We start from the raw sequence: 24,268 nt of genomic DNA on the forward strand, positions 1-24,268 counted from the left end.
AATTTTGTTTCGTACATAAATTTTTATGCCTTAAAATAAGTATAATTAATTTTCTGCAAAAATAAACAAAATTGGAACAGTGAAAAATAATTTTCACCTCTTTTCTCTGGAAATAGTGATAGAAATTGGCTAAAAAATCAGAGATCTGGAAATCCACATGGGATTTAAATTTTAAAAATTTAGACATAGAGCACAGCAACAAACCATTTTGACCTTCAAGCCTATGCTACCCAAATGCACCAAATTAACCTACAACTTCAGGTACATTTTGAATGATGGAAGGAAACTGGAGCCCCCGGGGAAAACCAATGCAGACATGGGGAGAATGTACCAACAGCGTGGGATTAGAACGCCAAACCCGATTGCTGGCACTGCAATGGTGTTGTACGAACTCTATGCCCAAACATGCTGCCTGGATTTGCTATAATACCACTGGATGTCTCAGGTTAGAGATATAATTTATTCTGAGGTACATAGGCAGAAGCCACTTGGATAAGATCTAACATGAACTATAAGTGGGATTATTATTCGGTGCTTGTGATGATGGCCATCTTCTGCTTTTTGTCTCTTCCTGGCAGGAATTAGGCAAGATCATTATTTGGAGTGATGGAGTGATCCAAGGAAGAAATAAATATTTAGGGAAAATGAGAAGAGAGGAAGGAAAGGCTCAGGGAGTACTAATGTTGGTTTCTGGGGCTAGAGAAAGACATGTGTACATCTTGGCCCACAATAATTGTTCATGCTTCCAGCCATCACTGTCTTTGAAGGATTAATTAAAGACATAGGAGGTTACCTTGTACTTGTGCTGTGATCTTCCTTGCTTTGGATCCATTATCTTTTAATTTGCTGCCGCTTGTTGGTTAAAGTCTATGTCAACAACAACTTGATTTTTATTTTAATATTTTATCTGAAAGGCTGTATCTGTGTTGCTTTTTAAATCATTCAGCAAAGTATCAAGTTCAAGTCTTGAATTGACAAGAAGAATGCGATGAACTGATCTGGTTATATGGTGATTTGTTTGCTCTTGAATATTGGTGGTGAGAATGAGTAAAATTAAATGATTGCTTGGGTGCAGAGAAACAACAATGTAATTTTACAAGTGGTATGAATCAATCACCCAGTTGCTGATTGAATTAGTCCCGACTTGTTGTGAATTTTTATTTTTGATGTTTGTGAAGCATGTTCATGCAACACCAGTACCCAAATCTGCATAAATTGTGCAACACTTTTCTGGAACATTATATTATGTTTCAATGAATGAAAAAATAATTTTTCATTTATCTGCACAGTCAACAATTTGCCTGTGGCAAATGAATACTTTATCTTTTTAAAATAATTCATGGTGGTTGCTCTTTAATCTGCCACATTTTACTCTCTAAACAAACAACCAGCATTTTTTTTTGGAAATTGTTTGCCTTATATTTTACTTACACTCGCTGGACCCTTGTATGTCACTTTGTTGCATCAGGATTTATATATACTGAATGATGTCATTAGTTCACACTCTTATGCTTTTGTCTTGATTCTAGTGGAGGAACAGTTCCACAAAATGAACCATTCCTGGGCCTAGCAGACCGAATCGTAAACTGCAAGGAAATGAAAGATGCACTGAACGTCTTAACACTCCAAGTCACATCTTTCCCCTTTGCTTTCCAAACACAGCAGACCTGCATCAGCCCCTATAATGAGATCCATTGGCCTTCATCCTGGAACAATGTAAATGTTACTGGTGCTTACCATTCCTAATGTATAATACTTGTCAGTGTTGCTATAGTGCAGATTAAGAAGTCAGAATCCATTTTACTGAATTATAAAGTTCAAAGTTCAGAATTATTGTCAGAGTACATACATGACATCACATGCAACCCTGAGATTCTTTTTCCTATGGGTCAGGCAAAATTTCTATTTATTTAATTTAGACATACAGCATGGCTGCAGGCCCTTCTGGCCCATGAGCCTGTGCTGGCCAAATACTTTAATTAACCTATGATCCTGGTAGGTTTTGAAGGCTGGGAGGAAACCGGAACACAGAGGAAACCCACACAGACATGGGGAGGATATAGAAACTCCACAGACAGTGCTGGATTTGAACCCAGGTCAATGGTGCTGTAATAGCATTGCGCTAATGGCTACACGAACTGTGCCGCCCTGAGGCAGAAGCTTGTGGATGATGGATAGAAACCAACAAAAGTTGGGCTCGAGTGCTGGAGACATGTGGCTACATTTCCCCATTTTTTTCTTATTTCCTCCTATCATTCACCCACCTCTGTCTAAAAATTCATCACTTTGTCTGATTTTTGAATGTCTTCTTGTATCATCGCAAATTAATAAGTATTAAAAAATTTAAATTTTAAATTTAAAAAATCCTGTTGTGCCTCAGGGATCAGTGTTGGGAGCATTATTGTTTGTTGTATATATTAGTGATCTGGATGATAATATGGTAAATTGGATCAGTAAGTTTGCTGATGACACTAGTAGAGGTGTTGAGGACATTGAGGAAGGGTTTCAAAGCTTGCAGAGGGATCTGGACAAACTGGAAAAATGGGCCAGAAAATGGCAGATGGAATTTAATGCAGACAAGTGTGAGGTGTTGCATTTTGAAAGGACAAATCAAGGTAGGACATGCTCAGTAAATGGTAGGGCACTGAGGAGTGTGGAGGAACAAAGGGTTCTGGGAATACAGTTACATAATTCCCTAAAATTGGTGTCACAGGTAGATAGAGTTGTAAAGAAACCTTTTGGCATCTTGGCCTTCATAAATCAAAGTATTGTGTACAGGTGTTGGGTTGTTATGGCAGGGTTGCATAAGACATTGGTGAGGCCAAATTTGGAGTATTACGTGCAGTTCTGGTCACCAAACTGCTGAAAGGACATCAATAAGATTGAAAGAGTGCAGAGAAGATTTACTAGGATGTTGCTGGGTCTTCAGGAGTTGAGTTGCAGGGAAAGATTAAACAGGTTAGGACTTTATTCCTTGGAAAGTTGAAGAATGAGTGGAAATTTGATACTTTTCAAAATTATGAGGGGTATTGACAGAGTAAATGTGAGTAGGCTCTTTCCACTTAGAATATGAGAAGACATGGCTTTAGGGTGAAAGGGGAAAGGTTTTTGGGAAAGAGGGAACTTTTGCCATCTGACGTGGTAAATGCGGGCTCACTCTTAAGTTTTAAGAATAAATTGGATAGATACATGTATGGGAGAGATTTGGAGGGTTATGGACTAGGTGCACTTCGATCAGACTGTCAGTTATATTTCAGTATGGACTAAAAGAGCCAAATGACCTGTTTTCTGTGCTGTAGTGTCCTATGCTGTAGTGATGTCATGTCACTCGTCTGAGTGCTACTGGTACCAGATAACCCCACTGCTACCTGTCACATGGCCGGGAGGTCGGCGACTAAACCAGCTTCCCCACCAGGGTTGCTTGGTGTGGAGGGTGGCTAGACACCCTGCAGGATGAAATACAAGACCTGTTAAAGGGAGAACAAACCCTCTCATAGGGTCAGTGGCCATCTAGCAAACACAGGCCGTAAGTGCAGAAAGGTCATCACTTGCACTGAAGCTTGGTCTGGGCATTCACTGAAACTGAACTTCCCCCTCACCATGCTGCTGAATCCTGGAGGGGATGTCGAGAGGCTGGGTCTGGACCTGTGCAACCCCTACTCATCTAAATCCATTCATGCACACACTGTTCCTTTCTGAGGAGTGGGGTATCCTCATATCAAACTCCACAAGCTTCTGAAAGGAACCATCATCATCCTATGGGATGGATAGCCAAAAGATGAGAAGTGTTCAGTGGTCTATCCAGGTAGACTGTATTATTCTATCATAATTTATTTGTTCTTTATAATCTAATTGATATGTTGAAATTCCAAGGCTTGTTCCTTTTTCTGTGAAATGGATTATAATTAACTGATGCTGTATATCTGTTCTGTCCTTTGTACATTGTAGGGAGTGGACTTGTATCAGGAAAACACCAAATACTTTGGGCTTTCAGACTTCATTGATTCCACATATTCTGGTCACAGGCTTCCATTGTTGAGATATGATCATTCATTTGAGGCAGTGGTTACTGCATTAGAAGAAAGGTGGGTAATTAATACACGAGCCCTGCATGGTTATCTCAGACATTTGGTTCAACAAGGGAAAAGATGTAAAAAGTGCACAGTAAGATGCAAGTCTCCATGATTGTGAGATGTCATTGTGGAAGATTAAAACAGCTTGAATATACTTTTGCCTCAATTTTTACATATTTTTCCTGTTTTTTAAAATTTGTTTGTTATCTACTCACCCGTTATGAATACTCAAATTGTAATGGATGATATTTTCTTTTGCAGGAATGTATTCTATTTTCATGTTCATTTCATGGACATAATAATACTAGAGTGGCATAAGCTGCTCTGATTAGAATGTTCTTATTGTCATTATTTAAAAAATGGGCTTCGGCAGAACTGTTGCAAATTGGAAGGTTTAATACATGACGTTATCACGGAGTATTGTTCAGTTTGAGATGTCACAATGGAGCAGATGTGTAGACTGAAAATTGGAGTGCTAAGTCCTCAGTGTCTTTCTGAACTGGAGAGAACATCATCAGATTGGAATGTTCAGTTTGTGATGTCATGCTGAGATTGCTACAGTATGATTACCTCAACAGCCCTACAACTCCCTGAGAGATCTGTTCATTCCTCTAGTTCTTGTGCATCCCTGATTTTTGTCATTCTGTTTTGCTTGTGTCATCAGCCACTTGTATGTTTTTTTTCCATTCCTTTAAGATATCACTTCAAGCATTAAATTCTTATTTTATGTTTTTTTTTCTGTGAAGTGCCTCAAAATGTTTAAAGATCATAAAAAAGTACAACATGAATTAATAGACTATAGAGGGTAATTGATACCTGCCCAGGTTGGACTGCTCTGTATATCCTGACACAATGGTGAAGATGAAACATTGTCAGATTAGTTCACTCTGTGCTTTCATACTGGGTCATATATAATGGAACATTGTGTTCGCATTTGAGTAGTCTCATTTCAGAGAACAGTATGCACCTAATTATTAATTTAAAATTGGATGCCAATTCCAAGAAATATGGAGCAAAAGAGAATCAAAATTGAATACTAAAAGATTCCACAAAAAAAAAGATCATCTAATCATGTGATAATAAAATGTCACAATAGAGGTAACAGTTGAAGCATATGGCATATGCTGTAAGCTACATTGTATTTAGTTTAATTAGCCAAAGATGTTGCAACAAATCCAAGAATACATGCAGAGTTTGGAGTAAGGTAGTTGGCTATTGGGAAATCAAGGGCAGGAGTGGGTCCATTCATTGGTTTTTTAGAATCTGAATGGGGAAGTGAAGGATAGGGTCATTTGGAATATTCTATTGGGGCAATAGAAAGAGATGAGGAAATCAATATGTCAGAGTGGGGAATTGATCATTCCTGTGGTCTAAACACTGATGCTCCACAAAGCAATCACCCAATCTGCATTTGGTCTTACCATTGTAGGTCCCATACGGTGAACTCATAATGCAGTACACTCAGTGGCGGATTAACCATTAGGCTGAGTAGGCCGAAGCCTAGGGGCCCAGAGGGTAAAGGGGCCTGAGATATTTCAATACTTTTGTGCATATTATTTTCATTTCAAATACTATTTTGTTATCTAAATCAGGCTCCAAACATAAACAATTAGAAGTAAACAAGTAATGCTTTTAGGGGCTTACTTTGTAGTTCATACTTCATTCAAACGATATGGAAGCGATCTCCACCTTCTCTCACTCTCTCTCCCACTCTGCGTACCTACTGCCAGTCTAAATGTTTCTGTAGCTGCTATTGCTGGCTTTGGGAAAGACATCCAGTCACTCAGCTCCGGAGCATCACTCCTGCTGCAGTGAGGTGGCCTCTCAGTCAATCACCCAGCGCCCACCACCTACTGCCTCCGGCTCTGGGTGAGCTGCTTTAATTCAACCCTATTTAATTCAACTATTATCCAAGTTGGAGGAGCTGTCAACCTGCTGATGATGCACAAAAGGGGATGAAGTGGGTTTTGGGGGGCTAAAAAATTAAAACTATAAGAGAGAATGAAGTAAAGGTGTGTAGAAGCGATTAAAGGTGTGGGACATGAGGTTGCTGGCGATGTGGCTAGAAATGTACTGCCCACTGACTACTGTGGGAGCAGCCAATCCTACTGCCCGTAATATGCAGTCGATGTTGGAGTAACAAGGACCACCACCCCTCCCCACCTGGCACCTATCCCCCAATGTGTCAATCGCTCACTTTCCATACGAACACTATCTATTAAATAATGTGGGGCAGCATGTGACGGATAAATCACTTACAAAATAACCATCTCCCATCACAATCCACAGGTGGTAAGCAGCAGTTATTTATTATGTGACCCTTTACCATAACCATATCTCCTAGTTCTGCCCTATTCCTATGCAAGGCTGGGTCGAAAAGTGAGTTGTAGGGAGGGGACCAAGAGGTTCCAAGTGTGTTGAAGAATGGCGCGGTTCCAAAGGGTTTCCCCCGATTTGAATTATTCTGCCCTTAAACTGTATGTGTATTTTACACATGCGTACTAGATGTTCATTCTGTGTGTGAGAGCATATATATATGTGTGTGCGCGCATATGTGTGAGACTCCCTCGAGATTGTGGTTATCATGTTTATGATGATCTTTTATCAATACCCATCGCACGTCATGACGAGTTGGTGCAAACAATGAAAAAGTGAGCCTTGGGTTCTCTGTTGTTACCAGTATTTTATATTATTGACGTTTTTCTCTTCTGCAAAATGGCTACTAGGGAATATAAACATAAAAGTGGAGCGCAAAAAAGAAAAGAGGAGAGAGAACAAGAGAGCCTACAAATGAGCACAGGCAAGCTTGACACTTTTTTTAAACAAGCAAAAGAAGGAATACTTGATGATGTGGAGGATGAAAAAGTGGGCAAAGAATCACAATGTGAAGTTAATTCCTGATCTGATGATGGAGAAATTGCAGACAACAGATTGTCACCATCGAAGTCGATGGACAATGATTTGGGCATGTAGCCTGACAAAATTACAGAACACATGCATGTATACTGGTTAAAGGCAGGGAGCGAGGCCTTTTCGTACGTGAATGCCAGTATTATGAAATCTATAAAATATGACAGTAAACAGAAATGTTACTTTAGTAAGTCCATGTTTACCGCTTCCTTACAAATAGTGAGAAAATCAGGAAAAGTTGTCTGTGTTATTCTCCAAGCACAGCTAGGACACGTTGTTTTAACTGCCATCTATTTTCAAGTGAGGACCATGCTTTTTCAAGGCATGGCTTCTCTGACTGGAAAAAGATTAGAAAAGTCATGAAAACAGCCTTGGTCATCGGAATGTGACCATGACCTTCATTACATGTTTTCAAGGTAGTGGATGTGTAAACAGTTTGATTACTTGACAGTACCAGTCAGAACGTGATTACATGAAAACACTTCTGGAAAGGGTTGTTGCTCCTAGTAAATTTCTTGCTGAGCAGGAACTAGCCTTTAGGGGATACAACAGGTGTATCAGATCGCCAAACAGGCAATTTTCAAGGGACACTAGAACTGTTTGCGCAATTCGATCCTTTTTTGGCTTCTCATTTTGAAAAAATGGAAATAAGGGTAAAGGCTCTGTGTCCTGTCTTTCATCCACAGTATGTGATGAGCTGAGTGAAATACTTGGGAAAAAAGGTGTTAGAGAAAATTATTTTGGAAATCAAAGAAACCAAATATTTTGCAGTATCTGTGGATTCAACCCCTGATATTTCACACATGGGGCTGTCTTGCCTATTTCGATATGTATGTGAGAGTGGTCCTATTGAAAGAGTCATCAAATTTCTCGATTACAGAGGTCACAGGGGTGAACAACTTGCCAAGTGTATTCTGATGTTTTTAGAAAAATAAAAAATAGACTTTGAGAACTGCAGAGGTCAAATCTTACAACAACACCTCTGACATGAGTGGCAAGTGTAATGGCCTCCAAGCTAAAATACATGAGATAAATCCAGCAGCTGAGTGTTTCCTTGCTTTGCTCATTTGTTGAACCTTGTTGATCTTTCAGCAGTAGGTTGTGTTCCAAAAGCTACTGCTTTTTAAATCTTGTTTAACAGTTGTACAATTTCTTCAGAGCTTCAACCCACTGGTGGGAAATACTTGTGGGTGAGGTTGGAAAGAACTTGCAGTTGTGAAGAGACTTAGCAATGCTTGCTGGTCTGCTCATCCAAGAGCTATGGCCACCCTAGATCAGAAATACGAGAAAGTGAAATCAGCATTGGAAAGCATTGCTGACAATCCCGACGAAAAGTCAAACATGTGATATGAAGCCAGAGGTCTGGTGAGCAAAATAGAATCTCTGGTGTATGGAATAATTCTCAGCATTTGGGCAACAATTTTGGAGCAATTCCACAAAACCAGCATGAATTTACAAAACCCAGAAATAGATCTTAATAAAGGCGTGAGACTTTTACAGTCTTTACAGACCAGCATCTCAGTCCTCAGGACCAATGATACATATGAGGACTTTGAAGAAGAAGGCATTGCAAAGGCTAGGACATCAGTTTATAAAAAAGACAAGTGATGGAAGCAAAAAGTTAATACCAGGATAATAAGATAGGATGGCAGCAAAGCACAGGCAACAGATTTTTCACCTCGCCAGAAAGGTTTCAAGATTAATGTGTACTTACTGATCTTAGACAAATTCTCAGCAGAACTTAAAATACGCACTGACGCACATAAATCTATGTCCAACCGATTCGGATTTCTTTCTTGTATTTGCAATATTGATGTAAAAGGCAGTGAATACCCTCATACAAGTTTATCCGGACAATTTTGACTTGGCCTTTGTGGAGGAGCTCGTCTACTTTCAGAAGTATGTTCAAGGGGAATCCGATTATATCACTGGGATGTATCGAGCTCTGGCAAGTGATTGACTGCACAAGGTGCATCCAAATACATACATTTGCTTTAGAATATATCTGTCTTTAAAGATCACTAACTGTTCATTTTTGGCATGGAAGAGTTTTGCGATCAACAATGAGCGATGAGAAACTTAGTAATCTGGCACTCATGCACGTTGAATCAGATAAGCTTTGATCTGTTCATTTAACTGCTGTTATCAACACTTCGGTAAACCAAAAAACATGGAAGTTTTTAAAATTGCATATGTAAAGAAAATGAGAAATAAATGAATAAAGGGCTGTAATTGATTCATACAACTTTATGAAATTATACACAGTTGTCGCTCAATCAAGACTTACGGATTCACCTGTCAATCAACAGTATTTTCTCAGTCCCATCTATCAATTCAGACTTTGCCTGTCCCAATATGTGTCAATGAATGCACACGTTTCTATGTACGTATGAGTTTGAGGTCTGCCTCCTGCAGCAGAGCTCAGCTCATGTACAGGGGAGGTTTACATTTTTAAAAATAGACTTTCCCTTTTTGTATCGACATTTTTTTCAGATCTGATTTTATTTATCCTTTTGAAACTAACAAACATTTAAAAAATTTTCGGGGCCATCAGACAGCTTCTGTAAAGTAAAATTTTGTTTGATTATTTTTAAAGAATCTTTTCCTCCCATTCTCTAACTGGTACACCAATACACCAACTGGTTTATTTCCAGCACATAACTGGTGGGTAAATTTAGAATATGTAAGGGCATCACACCCAAAGGCTAATAAATGGAACAAGGGTGGGGGCCATGGGGCAGGGGGGAAAGGTCAGGGGGGGCTTTAATAAAGGTCAGGCTAGGGCCTGAGTGGTAGTTAATCCACCATGGAGTACACTAGATTGGAGGAAGAAAAGGGAACCACTCCTTTTAGCTGGGAAGACATTTTAGGTGCCTGGATGGCTTAAAAAGAGCTGAATGGATAGATGTGTTGCATTGCCTGTATTTAGGGAAAGCACTGTAAGAAGGAGGTGGGTGGTGTAAATGGAAGCGTGGATCAGGAAGTCGTAAAGGGAATGGTCCCTATGAAATGTAACAAAGGGAGGAGAAGGGAAGATGTACCTGGTGATGGAATCTTTTTCAAGGTAGTGGAAATTGTTGTTGGTGGTGGTGAATGCCGGTGGTGTACCTAATGATAAGATTTTATGTGCAAGGACCTCTGAGATGTCTTCATTCTTCCTGAATCATGGCTTCCCTTCTGCTATTGTTAACAAAGCCTTGACCATATCTCATCCATCTCCTGCTCCTCTGCTTTCATCTTCGCTACTCTGGGACAAAGAAAATGTAGAGTTCCCTGATCTTCTATCCCTTCAGCCTCCAGCTAATGGAATTACAACCAATATACAAATAAGGTCTGTTAGATAAATATGGAATCTGCCAATGCTTCAAACATTATTTAACATTTTCATGCTGTTGTCAATTGAAGACTTTGAAATTCTGTGAGAGCACAAGGTATTGCGATACATGAACAAGTAAGACAATTTCATATTTTCTTATTAGTTATTGTTTTGTTCGTGGCCACAAAGTGAAGACCAATTCATTATTTTTGTTTTGGTTTCAGGTTTCCTACTATACACAGTGCAGTGATCTGGACATATATTTTAATTCAGCATTACTCTACAGCTATGATGGTAACTGCAGGGTACTCAAAGATGAAGAACTACTCTTCTGTGGAAACATTAGAGATAATTCAAAGCCTTATTAACTCCACAAGGAGCTGCTCAAGTAGCCATGGTTACATGGTTCTACTCAGGATTCCCTCTGTTTCTCTGGCTTCATTGGCATATGAACGATTATGCCAAGTTAGGTACCGCCTGGGTCTGCAGTATTGCTTTGAGATCATCCTTGGGACACCAAATACAAAGATCACTATTGACCAGCACTTTTTAACACAGCTGAAGGTAACCACTGTTTACATTTGCAATCAGTAAGGTCAGTAGAATATGAAATTTATCTTGATTCCTGCAGTGTCTTTACCAAGAAATTCCCTGGTTCTTGTGCTATCTCTACAAGTTCATTGAGATACAAAATGTAGAGATATAAAGAGGCAAATTGTTAAGGCAGATCTAAACTGCATGCTATTGAAATGTGACCTTTGTTTTGGCCAACGAAACAGTTGGCTGTTGGAATAGACAAAAACTAAGGAAATAAAGGTTATTTAATCTCACTGGACCAGTATCACCACATAGACCAAAAGATTTAGGAGCAGAATTGGGCCATTGGGCTCATCAAGTCTGCTCTACCATTTGAATCATGGCTGATGTATTTTTCTTCTCTACCCCATTCTCCGGCCATCTCTCATAACCTTTGAACCTTTTTGCATCAAGAACCTATCAACCTCTACTTTAAATATACCCAGTGGCTTGGCCTCCACAGCTATCAGTGGCAACAACATCCAAATATTCAACACCCTCAAACTGAAGAAATTGCTCCTCATATCTATGATAAAGGGACATACTTTTATTTTGAGGCTGTGCCCTCTGGTCTTTGGCTCTCCCACCACACGAAACATCTCCACATCCACTCTAAGCAGCCCTTTCAATATCACTGGACAACAATTTTTTTTTCCAAAAGTTTGCTTCCTGAAAAAAAATTCGGGATTATGATAAGACAACTTCAAGCTGACTACAAAGATAATTTCAGATTTGCTGTATCATGTAGGAATACAGAGAAATGTTAAATTAACCTTTAATTGATTCAGCATGTTTAATCGCTTAATGATGCTTACACATTGCATTAGTTCAACTGAACTCAAAATGTTTTGCTGCTGTTTTTTGTTTGTATTCAGCATCTGATATATACAAATTCAACATTCAGATATAAGACAGCACATGCCGATGCCTTCCCAATCATTGTGGGGGACTTCAATCAGGCCAACTTGAAGAAGTCTCTGACAAACCACCACCAATGTGTCACATGCGAGACCAGGGGAGCCAACACACTTGACCACTGCTGCACCACCACGAAGATCGCAAACTGAGCCATACCATGACTACAGAAACCGAAGACCAGAGCACCAGTGGTGAAGACAGTAAAAGTATGATTGAGGGAGGTGGAGGAGTGTCTGCAGGACTGCTTTAAATTGGTGGATTGGAACATATTCAAGAACTCATCCATAAACTTGAAAGAATGGGCAATAGGTGTCACTGACTTCATCAAGACCTGCGAGGATGAGTGTGTGCCCAAGTTCAAACACTGGGTGTTCCCCAACCAGAAGCCCTGGATGAATCAGAGAATTTTCAACCTGCTGAGGGCGAGAACAAGGGCATTTAAGGCTGGGGTTCGGGATCTTTTCAAGAACTCCAGGTATGACCTGTGGAAGGACATCTCTGAAGCAAAATGGCAATTCCAGAGGAAACTAGAGACAGGGATAGATACATACCAGCTAGGGCAGGGAATGCAGGCCATTACAGACTACAAAGGCTCTAGATGGCTGTGATGCTTCACTACCCAATGAGCTGAACACCTTCAATTCCTTCTTTGCGAAACAGTGCCTACTAGAATCCCTGAAAAGGCTGAGGACCCTGTGATATCTGTCTCTGAGGATGATGTCAGAACATTATTCAAGTGGATGAACCCTCGCAAGGCATCAGGCCCTGATGGCATACCTGGCAGGGTACTGAAAATCTGGACCAACCAACTAGCTGGAGTGTTCATGGACATTTTCACCCTCTCATTCCTGCAGTCAGAAGTTCCCATGTACTTTAAAAGGGCATCAATCATCCCGGTACCCAAGAAGAGTAGTGTGAGCTGCCTCAACGACTACAGCCCAGAAGCACCAACTCCTACTATGTTTAAATACTTTGAGAGACTGGTCATGGCCAGAATTAAAGCATACCTACCCAAAGATTTGGAACCACGTCAATTCACCTATCGTCACAATTACCCCACAACAGATGCAGTATCGCTGGCTCCCCACTCAGCTCTGGATCACCTTGAAAACAGCAATTCACACATATGGCTGCTCTTCATCGACTACAGCTCGGCCTTCAATACCATTATTCCCTCAGTGCTGGTCAAGAAGCTGCAAATCAAGGCCTCTGTAGCTCCCTCTGCAACTGGATCCTTTACTTTCTCATTGGAAGACCACAGTCAGTATGAATTGGAAACAACATCTCCTCCTCACTGATCATCAACACAGGCGCACCCCAAGGATGCATGCTTAGCCCACTGCTCTACTCGTTATACACGCTTGACTGTGTGGCCAGGCATAATTCCAATGCCATCTATAAGTTTGTTGGTGACACCATAATTGTTCAATGAGGAAGAGAGATCAGCTCGTTGAGTGGTGTCACAACAACAACCTAGTCCTCAACATCAGAAAACCAAGGAGATGATTGTGGACTTCAGGAGGAGTCAGGGAAACATGACCCACTCCTCATCAAGGGCTCAGTCGCAGAGGGGGTCAAGAACTTCAAATTCCTGAGTGACAACATCTCTGAGGATCTACCCTGAAGCCTTCATGTTGATGCAATCACGAAAAAGGCTTGCCAGCAGCTATACTTTGTGAGGTGTCTGAGGAGATTTGGTATGTCACCAAAGACTCATAAACTTCTACAGGCGCACCATGGAGAGCATTCTGGCTGGTTGCATCACTGCCTGGTATGGAGCTGCCAACACTCAGAACAAGAATGCACTCCAAACGGTTGTAAACTTGACCTGCAACATCATAGGCACCAGACTTCACTCCATCAGGACATCTACATGTGGCACAGCCTCTATTCTCAAAGACCCCCACCACCCAGGCCATGCCCCCTTCACTCTGCTACCATCAGGGAGAAGATACAGGAGCCTAAAGATGAGCACTTAGCGGCACAAGGACAGGTTCTTCCCCACTGCCCTCAGATTCCTGAATAATCAATGAATCAAAGATACTGACTTATTTTTCGTGCACTATTATTTTATTTTTTATAGTAATGTCGTAAGATGGTTATAATTATGAATGTTTGCACCATGATGTTGCCACAAAACAATGAATTCCATGACTTGTTCATGTCAATAACTTCTGATTCTGATGCCTCTCATGTCAGTATCCAATAGTCGGCCAGCATTGATGGATGTCAGTTGCCTTGATTCTGCTTTTCCATGGTCGCAATGTCCTGGTGAAACCTTTCATCATGTTCGTCACTGACTGGACCAAAATCAGCAGGGGAGAAGTCCAATTGCAAATGCAGAAAATTAATTTTCAATGAGATGTAGCACTTCATAGTTTTGTCTGTTTGAAATAGACTTCAAATATAACAGGAAATCCCCAAAAAGTTACAGGTATACCCCACTTTACGAAACTAGAGCGTTCCTATGAAACCTTTCATAAGCCAAAATGGAGTAAAGCAAAGACCTATTCACTCCTATTGAAAGCAAAAACTCATTCACAACCCATCCAATTCCTTTCATAAAAGCAAACGCAGGTTTCTTCATAAAAGTGAATTTTTGTAAAGCGAGTATTCGTAAAATGCTGTATATTTAAATAAAATGATATGCGATTCCAAAGTTTTTAGGTGATTTTTGTGATCAGGAGCCCAAAATCCATAGAATACACAGAAGCAAAATCTTCAATGTCCAGTGTATTTGGTTGGTTTCAATGAGTTCCTTCTCATTGTTCTAAACTCCTGCTAGTACAGGCCCAGAACCATCAAACGCTCCACATGTATCAATCCTCTCATCCTCAGTATCATCCTCCACTTTCTAAAATTCTCTCCCCATACTCCCTGCTTCTTCAATGCTTCCCACCCCAATCCTGTCTGTATCATTCATAAACTCAGCCACAAAGCCATCAGTTCTGACATTAAATAATTTAAATATAATGCGAAAAGAAGCAGATCCATCACCGATCCCTGCAGAACATCACTAGTAGCCAGCCTGAAAAGGCATCCTTTATTTCCATTCTTTCCCTTTTGCCTGTCAGCCTATCTTCTATTCATGTTGGTAATATTCCGTGGGGTTCAAAAAAACGATGACATTTAAGGCTTGAACCCTTCATCAGGTCTAAGAGTGTAGAGGAGAGATAGCATCTGATGATAGGTTCGAGCCTGAAGCGTTGACATTTCTTTCTCCCACTGATTCTGCTCAACCTACTGTTTCTCCAGCAGATCGTCTGTTGCAGTGCATGACAATGCTTGATTTACTTTCTAACCTGCTTAATTTTAATGCAAAGTGGATATGATGAGTGACACTTGATATATAATCAGTGCGATATCCATTTATTAATTACAGAACACCGTGCATTGGCCTACACTGCTTGTTCTAAATTGGGGGTTCTCAATCTCACTCACATAGCACCTTAAGTAATTCCTTACTTAATTCCTGACCGCAGAGCCCACCTCACTGACAAAAGGCAAAGGAGGAAAAACCCAACACCCAACCCCAACCAACCAATTTTCCCCTGCAGCCGCTGCAACCGTGCCTGCCTGTCCCGCATCGGACTTGTCAGCCACAAACGAGCCTGCAGCTGACGTGGACTTTTACCCCCTCCATAAATCTTCATCCGCGAAGCCAAGCCAAAGAAAGAAAAAAAGAAAGAAAGAAAAATTCCTTACTAACCACAGAGCACCTATGACATAGGTTGTCTGTGGTTAGTAAGGAATTACTTAAGGTGGTATGTGAATGGGAAAACAAACATTGAGAACCACTGTTCAAAATCACTGACCCAGAAGAATGATCTCAATTTAACTAAAACCAGAGCATATTATTTTTCATCTTTCAGAGCTGCTTCTTGCTATTTGGCTATCTAAAAATGTCAGAAAAAGATGCAATCCAAAGTCTTTTAGCTGCACCTATCGTATCACTGAATTTTGTTCCATCATCCTTACTGTCTCCACATTTTAACCCTGCATGCTTAATTGGATCCTCAGATTTAGTAAGACCTTGGGCTAAAAGGGATCTCTTCTCTCATTGTTGGATATTTATTGACATCCACTATCACCTCCATTCCTCATTTCCTTCTCCACGTGGAATTGTGCTCTTTCTTTCTTGAGGTGAATCTCAAAATAAATTAAGTTGTGCAGTGAGAAAGTTTGTTTTGTAAGCAGTCCAGCTGGTCAACTCGTACGTAATATGGTATGCAAGTCAGAGTGCTGAGTTACGGACAGAGATCAGTTTGTACAGAGCAAAGATTCATTCAGGAGTCTGATCACGGTGAGAAAAAATCTGTCCTTGAATCTGGTGGTGCGTGATCTCACGTTGGCCAATCTTTTTTCCCAGTGGGAAAAGGGTTTGGGTGGAGACTTTTAACATATTGGCTGCTTTTCCAAGGCAGTGGGAAGTATAGATGGAGTCAATAGGGGGAAAGGGTGTTTGTCTGATGCTCTGAGCTGCGTTCACAATTCTCTGCATTTTCTTGTGGTCTTTGGCAGAGCAGATCTCATATCATACAGTGATGCATGCTGACAGGATACATTCCATGGTGAAATCATATGCTGTTGTCCTTGTATTAACAGTTGCTAAAGGCATTAAAAAGTCCTGTGCACTCAACATAACCCTCAACTGAACTAATCCGATGCAATTTATTCTGTTGTAGTCCATGATGTGGATAGGAAGGGTGAAGAGGTCTTGTAAAGAGAGTGCAGGGTATTAGGCACTAAGTTGAAGGACAGGGCCTCCAAGGATGTGATCTCAGGATTGCTACACTTGCCACGTGCCAGTGAGGTTAGAAATAGGAGTATAATGCAGCTTGACACTTGGATGACGACGGTGCAGAAGGGAGGGCTTCAGGTTTCGTGATCATTGGGTTTTCTTTCAGGGAATGTGGGACCTAATCCAACAGGACAGTTTGGATCTGAATTGGACGGGGACTAATATCCTTGCAGGAAGGTTTGCTAGTGCTGCTCTGGTGGGTTTAAACTAGATTTGCTTGGGTATGGGAACTAGAGTGCCAGAGCAGATAAAGGAGTGGTGAAGATGGTGAAAATTGCATGCACCATTAGAAGTCAATGGGTTGAACGTAGTGGAAATATTCTCAGGTGCATCTATTTCAATACAAGGAGTATTGTAGGAAAGGCAGACGAGCTTCAAGATTATATTTTTGTTTGAAATGTCCTTAGGTGATCTAAATTAAAACCTTCCTTTAATTCCTGTGCACTCTTGTCCACCTGTCCTCCTTTTTCCTTTGAACTTTTGGGTATGGCACCCTAAATCCTCTGTCCTTTCACTTCATTTTATTTAAATGACCCAAACTCATTGTTGCTGAGAACCTCAATTCTCTGGAACTCTTTTATTTTGAGAAGTTCCAATAAACAACAGTGGTAATAACACAGCAATTTTAGAATAAAATTAGATAGTTGAGTATCCATAAGATATTCAATCTAATATTTGCTTCAGAAATACAAAAATCATTTTCTCAGCAGGTAGATCTTTTTCTCTCAACTTAAAATACTGAAATATTTCAATTTAAATATTGGTTGCCACATTTTCCTCTATTCCAACAGTGACTGCAGTTCCAAAAGTAGTTCATTGGCAATAAATTGCTTTCCATTGGAACAGCAAAAAATAATATGATATTTAACTTTTATTTCCATATTTATTAAAAATTATAAAGAAGCAACTTGGTAAAGGCAATTGAACCAAGCTAATGACAATTGTAAGCTTAAAATGAATATAAATATGGTGAGAAAAAGAATTAAAAGAAATATTTTTAAACCAAAAGCTGCAAAAGCATAAAATACTTCATCACAGAGATTGATTAAAGCTGAATTCATTGGTATCGCAAGTCAAAAAATAGAGTGATATCTGGAAGTAAAAAAGAAATCATATGAGTTTGAGTTACTCTTTCAAAGAGATAGTTTTGCTACACTGGGCAGAATGGCCAACTTCAGTTATGTTATACTCTATTTTTTTTCCCCAAGCATTACATTACTCTTTGTCATTTGACAATTTGCTAAGCGTATTTGTCACAAAATACCCAATGTATTGAGAAGGGTTCTTCTGCGAACAGACCAACAGATCATATCAAGTATTACATACGGCCATGTATCGAACACTGAGTATAGGATTACAATGAAAAGGAAGATCAATTGCACCAAGTGAAGGCAGCATGGGAGTATTAAAAGGGGTTCATTCAGGAGCTTGATGGCTGCAGGGAAGATACTATCTTTAAGCCTGTTGATGTGTGGATTCACACTTGGGAGCTTGTTCACTTGATACAATTCCAAAGCAAATATACAACAGTAAAATCCCTATTATGCAGAATGCAAGCAATTGGCAACCTCAAGAAAAAAAAAATTTGCAGAAATAAATGGGTAAAAAATATGGAAGTTTAAAAATGACCTGCCTCGTCTGTAATTCTCCATTCACACAACATGCAGTCTCAAACAACTAGAAAACCCTCTCCTCTGGCATCTAACAATTCCTGTAACAGGTGCAAACATTTGAAAAACAGTGGTCAAGTGCAAATGCAACTCCCTTTGCTGTGAACGCTCATATTTCATATGATTTAAGAGCTTTGGAGCATTTGTTCAGCCGAACGGAGCAGTGTGTTTACAATATGTTGTTTTGAAAGGGCTGGCAGAAGAAAGAAGACCCTAATTGGGAACCTCAAACTTATTTGGATCTTGAAGACCTGCCATGTATACTTATCCTGTCTGGCACTGATCATTATGGAGAATCCTTTCCAAGGTAGACAACATCTTGAAGTAAAAGATGTTATGACTTTTGTTTCCAATTGAAATTTCTCACCCAGGTCTCACCCAGGGAAACTTGGTAAAGGGAATGCTTTCTCTAGTGTCATAGATAATGTATATGACCAGCTTTTTTATATAAAAATGTATTATATGATTATATTTTTGATAAAAAATTCCATTGTGATTAGGGCAACACAGTTAGTGTTGCAGTTAGCACAACACTATTTCAATGCCAGCAACTTGGGTTTGAATCCGGTGCTGTCTATAAGGAGTTTTTATGTTCTCCCTGTGTCTGCATGGGATCCTTCCAGGTGCAATGGTTTCATTCCACATTTCAAAAATATAATGGGATCATAGGTTAATTTTGTATTTGGGCAGCCCATAGCTCATGGGCCAAAAGGGCCTATTACCATGTTATACATTTAAATTTAAAAAAAAACATAGAGTACAACTGCAATTATCCGAAATGGTCAGGACCAGGCCTATTTTGGATAAACATTTTTTTTCAGAGAATTGGTCATTTTTTTTAAAACAGCCAGTAACAACAGCAACTAACAAGGTAAGGCTTTTAAAGCATTAAAATAATGTTTAATTCTCACCAAAAAAATTGCTGGCTGCTGCCAATCACCGACACCTCCCCACAGAGGCCCCGCTCGTGCTGGGAGCCCGAGGTCAGTTCGGCTCCAAAAACAAATTTGGATAAATGAGGATTTCACCCTTTTCCTTTAGCCTTGATAAATAGTTCTCACCCAAAATTTGACTGACCATTTCCATCTATGGATGCTGCCTGACCCACTAAGATCCTCCAGCAGCCTCATTGCACCTGCAACCTTTATGTTTCTCTCTGTTACAATTCTCTTGTTCACCTCTTTACCTCGGCCTCTTCTGCATCTTTATCTTCATTGAAATTTTATTTCTTAACTCCTATATTTTTCTTCTTCACTACAAGCACACCTCCATTTGGAGGAGTCTATCCTCCGATACATTGTGTGTAGAACAAGTTTGGACCTCTGATGGAAAGTTAATCCATCAGCAAGAGGCTGGACTCTTCATCATAATATTTAAATCGGGTTCCTAGTATTCTATTGTGAATTTGATTTAATTTTAGTGGTGCTGCCCTGGCTGCCAAGAGCTTGCAAATTTAATGGCTATCAGGGAGGAATTGGTGCAAATGGGAAGCATTTTGAAGTATTTTCTCTTGAATGTGGCATTTGAAATATTTGTTGATATATTTAAGAGTGGTGCAGTGTGATTAATGTTTTTGCATCTTATAATTTGTGTAATTTTTCCATCTCTGAAAAGTCTTGAATGGATGAAATTAGTGGAAATACCCAATAGCAATCAATGAGCAGTTTATTTGCCAGTGACAGGCGGGAATGAGAAATTCTGAAGCTTTAGAATGCTTCAAATAGTTTTTTTAAACTTTTATTACAGGTCTGCAAAGTACTATGACTTGCGTTTAATAAATTCAACCTGCCTTTTACGAACTGCTTTGGAACAAGAACTGGGTCTGGCTGCTTGTTACATAGACCCCAATGCCAATGGACAGACAGGAGCAATGAATTATCTTTCTCAGAGTGATCTGGATAAGGCAGGAAGCACTGATGATGAAGAGAATGTCACAATTGAAGGCAAGTTGGAAACATGCAAGTGACCAGAAGCTCTTCTTTTTTGTGTGGGCGTATTTTTGAAGAGGGCAGAGGAGCCCTTGTGATAATTTTTAAAAACTATAACAGAAGATTAAGCAGGAATACCCCAGGTTTGATCTTTTGTCTCTGCTGAGTTGTCAATATTATGCATCTGGTGCACAAGGTTGGCTATGATGTTCAAGAGTTCTCGTATACCCAATGGCAATCCTCAGAAATGGCAATTGCTATGTAAACTGAGTACCAAGGGCTGCTAAAATCTTTTAGAATGAAATATTGGATGGGCCTTCATTGTAACTTCTCTTATATTGCTTTTGTTTTAGCATCAACAGTTGGGGACTTGATTAAAGAAAATAGTGTTAAGGGAGAGCGTTCCTATTCTTATCACTCAGCTTCATCCAGATCATCAAAAGCTTCAAGTAAGAAATGTAATGGAATTTTGAAATTTGCAATGCATAAAAGTAAAAAAGATGAATTACTGAATGATACTATTTCTCAATTAATGCAAACAAATCTCTTTATTTTTTTCTGTGCCAAAATTAGGCTTGATCAGTGATGAGGATCCTTTCTTAGTATTTGGAACAGAGAACTCTGCAAGACATTCATCGAATGTTGAATCTGTTAATACAGAAGTCAGCACTTTGGCCAGCGACTTGTCAAAGCTAAAAGCAGACAATACTAAGCAAGTGTCTATCCTTGAAAAGCATAGAATTAACTCAGATCAAATTAACAGCAACAATAAAAGCACAAGGAGAATGTCAAAATCCATTTCTTCAGATTCTTCCTCCATTCAGACTCCCATTACAGGACAGATGTTGTCTCAGTGCCCAAAAATAAAGGCAGCAAGTCAACCACCAACTGTGTTTCTACCAAAATTTGTCTACGAGATCATTACCAAAGTGGACAATGCTGGAGTGGCCAAATTATCATCCTTCCTCCCTCACCATTCCGTTCAGTGGATCACCCCCTTTCATCCTTCATTGGCTAAAATGATGACTTCCACTGAGCAATCCCTGCACTATCGCCAGTGGACAGTTGCTAAGCAAACCCATATGGACTTTGATAAGACACAAAGTAGAAATGAGGTGTTCCATCCCCGCAGACTTCTGCTGAATGGTCCACCACAGGTGAGGTGAAAAAAGTGGATAGAAATTGAACACGAAAATTGTGTAACTTGTTGTAAAACAGCAATCGGGATGGGGAATAAATATGCCTCATACACTTGTAATATACCAGAATTCTTAGTTATGACCATAATAATCTACTCAGCAGATTTGTCAGTGATGTGTCTCAGACCTGGGTTTCAATCTTGTGTTTCTATCCAGCCCATTGAGAATCATGGGATCAGTCATTTTGCACATCCTTTGATATTGGCAGAATTTAAAAGGAGACTACATTTGCTGTCTGAAATGGAAATTGCAAGTGCAGGTACTTATAAAGAGTCCAGTATGGATTGCGACAGTTACAGCAAAGTGTAGGAGATTAATGTTTTGGGATTTTATTTTCATGTTAAAACCACATCGTAGATGATTTGTAAACAAACAGAACAGTACATGGGATAGGACATTGTGAGGAGGCAGGAAAGCTATCTATTAAATACTAATGGATCAAATCAGGCAAGTGGTAGAGTGATGGGTATCTGTAAGGCAGCTGGTGCTGTCTGGTGTAGGTGGGTATGGGGGGGGTGGGGGGTTGGTGTTGGTGGAGTGCTACTTGATCAGAATTATATCTGCCTTCCCCAGAAATGCAAATCAATATCTGAAAAGACTGAAGAATCAGATTAAGGCAGGAGAAGTAGGACTGGTCACTCTTCCCCTTCTAATTGGGCAGTCTAGAGCATGAACACATTGACACCCTCCAATAGTTGCATTCACAAGCAAACCCTTTGGTTGTGGACTATCTAACCTGCTGGCTTCTGTCTTACTGATATCACCACCTGCCACAGACTGACTGTAGTTCTGCTTATACACATTAGCAGCACGTGTGGAAGCCAGGGGTCTGGGCTGTGGATTATAACCTGCTATTTTCCCACCATTCAGGTGAGGAAGGTGGTCAAGTATCATGCATACATCAAAGTTATTGCAACATCAATAACCAGGGTTCCAAGATGTTAGAGTAGTACGGTTTGTGTAGCAGTCATCACTGTTACTGCACCAATGACCCAGGTTCAAATCCAGCACTCTCTGTAAAGTGTTTATACGTCTCTCCATGTCCGTGTGAGTTTCTTCAGGGTGCTCTGCTTTCCTCCCGCCCTTTAAAAACGAATGGGATTTTTGGTTAATTGAAGTATTTGGGCAGCATGGGGCACATGGTCTGGAAGGGCCTGTTACCATGCTGTCTGTCTAAATATTAAAAAAAACAATTATACACTCTGAGTTTCTTGAGAGCACAATTCCAGTGGCAGGTTGTTAATATCAGAATAATTGAACACAAAAAATTGACATTAGGGATTGCTCCACTCATTAACATATCTTCATGGAAAATATTTGCACCTTCCTGCACGCAATGTAAACATTTATTCTTCTGAAACATTATTTTGCCTGAAATTTGAGCAGGGCTACATGTGGATACGTAATATTACATGAGTGCAGGTTATTGCATTCATGATAAACTATATGTTCCTATTGTCACACCAAGCCATTTCCCTAACACTTGTGAGTCGTATCTCGATTTTGTATGTGGATGTCCCTCTGACACTCCAGTGAAAAGGGCAGCACAGTTAGTGTAGCGGTTAGCGCAATGTTATTACAGCACCAAATATCCAGGTTCAAATAGTGCTTATGAGAATCACATTTAACTTCTTTGAACCACAAGAATTTTTTTTAAAAATTACACCCATCAAGACCCGTACTGTCTATTTAGACCCAATTAACATGCAACCCGTACATTTTAGAGGCTGGGAGGAAACTGAAGCACATGGGGAAAACCCAAATAGATCATAAGGAGAATGTATAAACTTCTTACAGACAGCACCAGATTTGAACCTGGATATTTGGTGCTGTAATAACATTGCGCTAACCGCTACACTAACTGTGCTGCCCTTTTCACTGGAGTGTCAGAGGGACATCCACATATAAAATCGAGATAGGACTCACAAGTGTTAGGGAAATGGCTTGGTGTGACAATAGGAACATATAGTTTATCATGAATGCAATAACCTGCACTCATGTAATATTACGTATCCACATGTAGCCCTGCTCAAATTTCAGGCAAAATAATATTTCAGAAGAATAAATGTTTACATTGCGTGCAGGAAGGTGCAAATATTTTCCATGAAGTTATGTTAATGAGTGGAGCAATCCCTAACGTCAATTTTTTGTGCTCAATTATATCCGGTACCGCATGGATGGCAGTCTCTTCAATCTGAGGCACCTGCAAGCTCACACCAAGACACAAGAGCAACTTGTCCGTGAACTACTCTTTGCAGATGATGCCGCTTTAGTTGCCCATTCAGAGCCAGCTCTCCAGCGCATGACGTCCTGTTTTGCGGAAACTGCCAAAATGTTTGGCCTGGAAGTCAGCCTGAAGAAAACTGAGGTCCTCCATCAGCCAGCTCCCCACCATGACTACCAGCCCCCCCACATCTCCATCGGGCACACAGAACTCAAAACGGTCAACCAGTTTACCTAGCTTGGCTGCACCATTTCATCTGATGCAAGCATCGACAAAGAGATAAACAACAGACTCGCCAAGGCAAATAACACCTTTGGAAGACTACACAAAAGAGTCTGGAAAAACAATCACCTGAAGAAACACACAAAGATCAGCGTGTACAGAGCCGTTGTCATACCCATGCTCCTGTTCGGCTCCGAATCATGGGTCCTCTACCGGCATCACCTACGGCTCCTAGAACACTTCCATCAGCGCTGTCTCCGCTCCATCCTCAACATTCATTGGAATGACTTCATCACTAACATCAAAGTACTTGAGCTGGCAGAATCCGCAAGCATCGAATCCATGCTGCTGAAGACCCAACTGCGCTGGGTGGGTCACGTCTCCAGAATGGAGGACCATCGCCTTCCCAAGATCATGTTATATGGCGAGCT

General features: G+C 40.2%; 1 protein-coding gene across 8 annotated transcripts in view; it reads left to right on the plus strand.

Annotated features, from left to right (window-relative positions):
• The window catches only part of greb1 (growth regulating estrogen receptor binding 1), a 266,669-nt gene that overhangs the window by 187,866 nt on the left and 54,535 nt on the right, over window positions 1–24,268 (plus strand). For 6 of the 8 annotated variants that reach the window (XM_069886310.1, XM_069886305.1, XM_069886308.1 and 3 more), the window contains 7 exons: window positions 1,530–1,716; window positions 3,949–4,085; window positions 10,524–10,863; window positions 18,456–18,571; window positions 20,011–20,207; window positions 20,546–20,650; window positions 20,766–21,349. In XM_069886310.1, the coding sequence (XP_069742411.1) occupies window positions 1,530–1,716; window positions 3,949–4,085; window positions 10,524–10,863; window positions 18,456–18,571; window positions 20,011–20,207; window positions 20,546–20,650; window positions 20,766–21,349 (1,666 nt within the window). The remainder of the gene's footprint in view (window positions 1–1,529; window positions 1,717–3,948; window positions 4,086–10,523; window positions 10,864–18,455; window positions 18,572–20,010; window positions 20,208–20,545; window positions 20,651–20,765; window positions 21,350–24,268) is intronic. The other 2 variants (XM_069886309.1, XM_069886306.1) reach the window with 1 other exon arrangement.

This window comes from Narcine bancroftii, chromosome 6 (assembly GCF_036971445.1).
Source record: "Narcine bancroftii isolate sNarBan1 chromosome 6, sNarBan1.hap1, whole genome shotgun sequence".
Taxonomy (NCBI): domain Eukaryota; kingdom Metazoa; phylum Chordata; class Chondrichthyes; order Torpediniformes; family Narcinidae; genus Narcine; species Narcine bancroftii.